Source organism: Arachis stenosperma, chromosome 9, assembly GCF_014773155.1.
Source record: "Arachis stenosperma cultivar V10309 chromosome 9, arast.V10309.gnm1.PFL2, whole genome shotgun sequence".
Lineage (NCBI taxonomy): Eukaryota > Viridiplantae > Streptophyta > Magnoliopsida > Fabales > Fabaceae > Arachis > Arachis stenosperma.
In genome coordinates, this window is record NC_080385.1 from 75,555,764 (window position 1) to 75,562,428 (window position 6,665).

Genomic DNA, 6,665 nt, shown 5'->3' on the forward strand with positions numbered 1-6,665 from the left:
GTTTACTCTTTTTTGCAAGGCTCCTAGTTTATTATATTCTTTCTGCTATTATATGTATGTATTTTTTATTTTAGAAGTCGTAACACTTCGCCACCTCTATTTTACATCCTAGGTGTAAAGCTCTGTGCGATAAGGATTATGGTATCAGAGCAGTTCGTTCCTGTAGAGCCTGAGAGACGGACTGACTATGCTTCTGTGCATACTCTGTGTGTGACTATGTGCTACCTAGGATATCCGATTGGTATGTGTAGCATACATGTTTGTGAGAATGCATTTGGGACTTTAAAGCATTAAACTTGAGATATTAAGACTGATCACCTTAATATCAATTGTTTGGTGTGAATAGGGACCCAATGTCGTCTCGCAGATCCAAGCGAGGTGCCTAGAGGGAAAATCTTAGGACCGAACCGATGCAAGGACCTCAAGATGGAAGCTCGGGTGTTGGTACAAGCAATGTAGGTCAATACTACAGGTTTATAACCCTTACTGATTTTCTCAAGAGTGGTCCACCTCAGTTTAATCGAAATGCCAATGCGTTGGAGGCTGATCGGTGGTTTTGAGACGTGGAGAGATTTTTGTACACTCAGCACGTTTCTGAAGTACAGTTATTGGAAATAGTGAACTACATGTTGGAGGGAGATGCTCAGAAATGGTGGCAGGAGTTATGTCATACGTTGCAGATGGAGTTAACAGATGTCCCTTAGAATATATTCAAGACAGAATTTTACAGGAAATATTTCTTGCATGCACTTTGCACTGCAAAGAAGTTGGAGTTATTGCAGCTGAAGCAAAAGAATATGTCTGTTGCTGACTATACCCGTGAATTCAACAACCTACGCCACCTCTCAAAAGTTTGTCAGGGAAATCCAGCCGACTATGAGGAGTGGAAGTGTGCTCAGTATGAGAAAGGACTTAGGAGAGACATCTTTAACTAAGTATATCCGCAAAGGTTAACGAATTTCACTGAATTGGTAAAGAAAAGTCAATTCACAGAAAATTATTCCATGAAGCGGGTGACACTACAGGAAGGCTATGGAGAGATTGCTCTAGACAAGCCACATAGGGCCAGGCTAGGTGAATGCTACAAGTGCGGGAAGTTGGGGCATATGGCTTGAGACTATTCACACAGGAAACGTCGGGATACAGCCGAACCTGATTTTCAGACCCAAGGTAATTGATTGCTAGGTTTATTGTTGGTCTAGAATTTCTCTTAATAGAAAGAAGAATTTCGTTGTAAGCATAGCTCCAAACCAACAAACAACTCTTACATCAAATTTAATTTGGTTTTGTCACATGTACAAACCCCAATGAAAATTTAACCGAAGTATTTAAACCTTGGGTCGTCTCACAAGGAATTACAATGAAGTGGTCAATTATTGGCTATGAAGATGCAAGGGGGTATGATTTATAAAAGGGATAAGAAAATAAGGGGCAAGAAAGTATATGGCAAGAAAAGTAAATCAAGCAAGGAATTAAAGAAAGCAAGTAATAAAGAGAGACATTCATGGCAAAGATTGAGAATATAGGCTTTCTATCCTAGTCATACAATGATTAATTCATCCTATTTAGTCAACTCCAACAAATAGAAGAAGGTATCATGTTATCTTCACATAGGGAGAACATCAAACAAGACTAGTTAATCATATCACAAAAATAAACAAGAATTTATCTTATTACGTCATCCCCGACGATGGAAGAAGGTATCATGTTATCCTCACACTCGAAGAAAGTCTAATAAGACTAGCTAATCTCAATTCAAAAGTCCTAATCAACTTACTAATTGAATTAGCAAAAGATTAGCGTCAATGGAAATAATATTAGCTAACAACTCTAGATCACCAAAATGAGTTTGGTCTTAATAACTCAAGATTGCTCAATTTCTCTTTCCAAGCCAAGAATGCTAAAAAATCTACTCTAACATTCTACCAAGAATTTTGTCAAACACTTGGAAGGCATAGGAGGAAAGCATAATAACTGTGCAAGAATAATAACATCTAACAACTACCAATTGCAAAGAAAGTAAAATTCACAACTCAAATTAACATGAAATTGCATTAAAGGAAATCCAAATCCAACATGAGTGCATGAACATAAAAGGAGCATAAAAGGAAAATTAACAAGAGACCCAAGAGAATTAAAGTGTAGAAACAAGAAATTGTAGAAGAAGCAAGATAAAAATCAAGAAATTGGACTGAGATCTAAGATGAGAATAACCCTAAGAACCCTAATTCTAGAGAGAAGAGGGAGCTTCTCTCTCTAGAAACTAACCGACATGATGCCAATCCTACAACTAAGTGCTCCCCCCTTGTCCAATCTTTAATTCTGCATGAAATACTCTCTGGAATCCATTGGAATTGGGCCTGGAAGGCTCAGAAATCACCCCCAACGTTTTCACTTTAATGAAGTCACGTGCGAGCATCGACGCGTATGCATGGGTCACGCGTACACGTCGCCGTGCGACGTCTTCTTCCACGCGTGCGCGTAAGTTGTGCGTATGCGTCAGTGAATATACTCCAAATCCTTGATTTTCCTTGAGTTCTCCACTTTGCATGCTTTTCTCTTCACTCCTTTGATCCATTCCTAGCCCTTTTCAACCTGAACTCACTCAACAAACACATCAAGGCATCTAGTGGAATCAAAAGTGAATTAAAATCACCAAATTAAAGGCCTAAAAAGCATGTTTTTACACTTAAGTACAAATTAAGGGATAATTACAAAACCATGCTATTTCATTGAATAAATGTGAGAAAAGGTGATAAAATCCCCCAAAATAAGCACAAAATAAACCACAAAATTGGGGTTTATCAGTAATCATGAACTAGTAGTTGAATTTCGAATTTCCTTGCATATCATTAATATGTGATATTCATTCTTAATATATGACACGTTGATAATCGTAAAGCCCAAGTCGATGATTGGTCGAAGGCTATTAGTTGTTAAGACGGAGTAATATTTAGTTAACTTAGAAGGGTGGATCGGTTCGGAGTGATGTTAGATTTAAAATAGATAAGGGTTAGAGATGAAGATATTCCAAAAACTACTTTTAGGACACGTTATGGTCGTTATGAGTATACGATGATGTTTTTTAGATTAACCAATGCTCCAGCAGTATTCATGGATTATATGAATAGGATTTCCGGCCGTACCTGGACAAGTTTGTCATTGTCTTCATTGATCATATTCTTGTTTATTCTAAGACTGAAGAGGAGCATGTTGATCACTTGCGATCTTTGCTGCAAATTCTGAGAGACAGGAAGTTGTACGCTAAGTTATCTAAATGCGAGTTTTGGAAGAGTGAGGTGAAGTTTCTCGGTCACGTAGTGAGCAAGCAGGGAATAGCCATGGATCCTGCTAAGGTAGAAGCAGTGATGATATGGGAGCGACCAACTTCACTGACAGAGATTAGGAGTTTCCTAGGTTTAGCGGGGTATTATCGAAGATTCATTAAGGGATTTTCACAGCTCGCCTTACCTTTGACTAAGCTGAATAGGAAGCGTACACCTTTTGTTTGGACTCTGGAGTGCGAAAAGAGTTTTCAAGCATCGAAGCAAAGGTTGGCTACTGCACCCGTGTTGGTATTGCCTGAGCCATGTAAACCGTTTAAAGTGTACTGTGTTGCATCATTAAAGGATTTGGCATTCTGATGCAGTATCGGAATGTTATAGCATACGCCTCACGGCAATTAAGGCCGCATGAGATGAACTATCCAACTCACGATTTAGAACTTGCTGCTGTTGTGTTTGCTTTAAAAATCTGGAGGCATTATCTCTATGGTGTTAAGTTTCACGTTTTCTCATTCCATAAAATTTTGAAGTATCTCTTTGAGCAGGATGTAATGACCCAATTTTCAGTATGTCAAGATCATACCGAAAACTGAGCGCTACCAACTTGTCTTCCTAATTATTATCTATTATTTATTATATGAGCCTAAATCATTGTTAAGAGCATAGTTATTTTGCGAGGTACTTTTTTTTTTGAAAACGTTTAGGTTAATAAAGAGAATCATTCATAATCGATTCATAAAGAATAAAAGATAAAATAGGTATAAACAACCACACATACATACCTCACAAGTAGTTGACAACATTCAGTGATTCAGCCTCATTAGAATATAGACTTTTAGTTAGAACACCCCTAGATATAGCTAGATAATAACTATATACATATATATACATACAATGTCCCAGGCCCTGACCTGTTCAAGAAATCCCTAAGCTGGCACCCAGGCTAGCCTAGACTCTATACTCACCGAGTCCCTCTAAACTACTAAAGCAAGGGAAAGTACGTTCTAAGTCTTCAAAATTCAAGTAAGGTAGAACATCATCAAAAGGTGAAACATCATCTGCTCCTCCTCCACACGATCAGACAGTGCCATATGATGTCTCTCTAGTACGTCATCAAGTATCCACACAACAGGAGTCTCGTACACAAGATTTAGGTTAAAGTTCACGTACAAATGGGGTGCAGACATTGGTTGGTCTCACAATATATACATATAAAAAAAGCACGAGATTCACCCTAGACCCAGAAGACTACCTAGAGCAGAATCCTTCTTGCGAACGGTCATCAGTGAGCTACAGAAGGGTACTCATGCTTCAATCTGAAGGGGAAAGGGAGAGAGAAGGGGTAAGAACTGGGGAGTTTGTAGTAGGGCCGGGGTTACTAGTTACGTTTATTAATTCCATGTTGTTTAGCAGACAAATAGAAGAATACCAAAAAGCAGAAAACAGAAGACAGATAAATAGAGAAAATAGAGAAAGCAGAAAGCAAATCACAAACAAAAGAAGACAAGAAAACAAAACACAGACACAGTGAATAGAATACAAACAAAGAAAGAATACATTCAAACAACAATCATAATAGAGGAAATGCGCAACCAAGTATGTTGCATGTCTAGCCCTAGTGCAGGTAATGAGCTCATTTGTAAGTTACATATCCGCTCCCGATGTTACCTGGAGTCCTTTGACCAGGTAAGGCTTCCCTGTTGGCAATGCCACACGCAAGAGTCCTTTGACTAGTGAGGCAAACAACTGCAAGAGTCCTTTGACTTGCAGGGCGGCACTAGCAACCCACTGCAAGAGTCCTTTGACTTGCATGGCAGAGCTAGTTAACTTATATCTGCCCAACACACTCACTGTAAGAGTCCTTTGACTTACATGAGCACACACACACTTACTATAAGAGTCCTTTGACTTACAGGAGTATATGCTAGTTGTGTTTTCTCGATACCTCTGTAAGAGTCCTCTGACTTACAGAATAGCATTATAGCTAAGTATCCCAGGGAAGTGCTCTCAGTGGTCATACCACCATCTATCTGACTGCCTCTCTGCAGCAGATTCTTACATAATCATTCTCATTGTCATCGTTCATTATCATTCTCATTATTCATTATCACTTTAACCTTCTTATGCAGTACCTCTTTCTTTCTATGTTCAATCATGCTATACAAACTCTACAACTTTTACTTTTACAACATCTTAACTCAAACCATTTCTCTATATCAGATTACTCTTTTCTCTTTGTCCTTTTACTCAGCTCTGATTACTATTTTCTCTGTATCTCTTTACTTTTCTCTGGTTACTCTATTCTCTGTGTTTCTTTACTCTGCTCTAATTTCTCTGTTTAACATATGTATTTAAAGCTTATGTAAATTTCGGTATGAATAGTTAGCCTGTCCCAAGTATAGGTTTATTAAGTCTATACTGAAACGGTTTAACTTTTCATATTATACATAACCCTAGCCACAACTCAAGGACTAACTATATTGCCCTAGTTCGTTCACTAATCTCTATCTGTTTTCCTGTTATTAAAACTTTACAGACTTTTCTTTGGTTTTTATCTTTTCTTTAACTTTTTATCTTTCTTTTATATTTTCCTCACTAACATGTTATTACCACTCCCTAAGTGTTTTATGAAGGTAAATATGAGATTCTGTGCTTAAAGTTGTCTTTCTAAAACTTTACCAGAAAACTGCCAGTTCTGCAGTATTTTATTATTTTTATTAAAATATTATTTTTAATTTAATTTTATTATTTAATATTTTATTATTATTTATTATTTTATCATTAAATTTTTGAAAATTACCCCACTTTAACTTTTAACCTTTAAAATTTACTTTTTACCACCCGTAACTTTTAATATTTCTACTTTAACCACCCTAACTTTTAGAAATTACAAAATAACCCCCCAAACACCAAAATATTTACTTCCTTGCCCTTTTATGGATCAAAAAATGTGTTCTTCATTGTTCTTCACCACACTCAAAGTGTTCTTCGTGTTCTTCATAAATTCTTCAGATTCTTTCTTTGTTTTTACCCGTTTTTCAGTCTTTTCAGCAACTGATTTTTACCAAAATTCACAATAAATTTCCAGCCACTAAAACCCCATCTTTTCCACGTGATTTTAACACAAATTTAACCCCAATTTAAAGGTTAGGGTTCAAAATTCCAGCAGCCACAAGAACATGCATTCATAGCTTGAATATCATCAAATTTCATCAAATTTTCACCAAAATTTCAACAAGAATCACTCATATAAACCATCAATTTCAAGCACAGCCAAACCATATCATAATCACACAAGTCAAACACAATCAATAAAGATTAATTTCGTTAAACCCTACCTGGTTTTGCTGCTCCTAATTCGGTTAGACTTTCAGGTGGTCC

General features: G+C 37.1%; 1 protein-coding gene across 1 annotated transcript; it reads left to right on the forward strand.

The window, feature by feature from the left end:
• The first annotated feature begins 410 nt into the window (after window positions 1–410).
• On the forward strand, window positions 411–3,644 carry LOC130949622 (uncharacterized mitochondrial protein AtMg00860-like). Its single transcript, XM_057878291.1, has 3 exons — window positions 411–550; window positions 731–851; window positions 3,132–3,644. The coding sequence occupies exons 1-3, from the start codon at window positions 411–413 to the stop codon at window positions 3,642–3,644; spliced, it is 774 nt and encodes a 257-aa protein (XP_057734274.1).
• The last annotated feature ends 3,021 nt before the right edge of the window (window positions 3,645–6,665 follow it).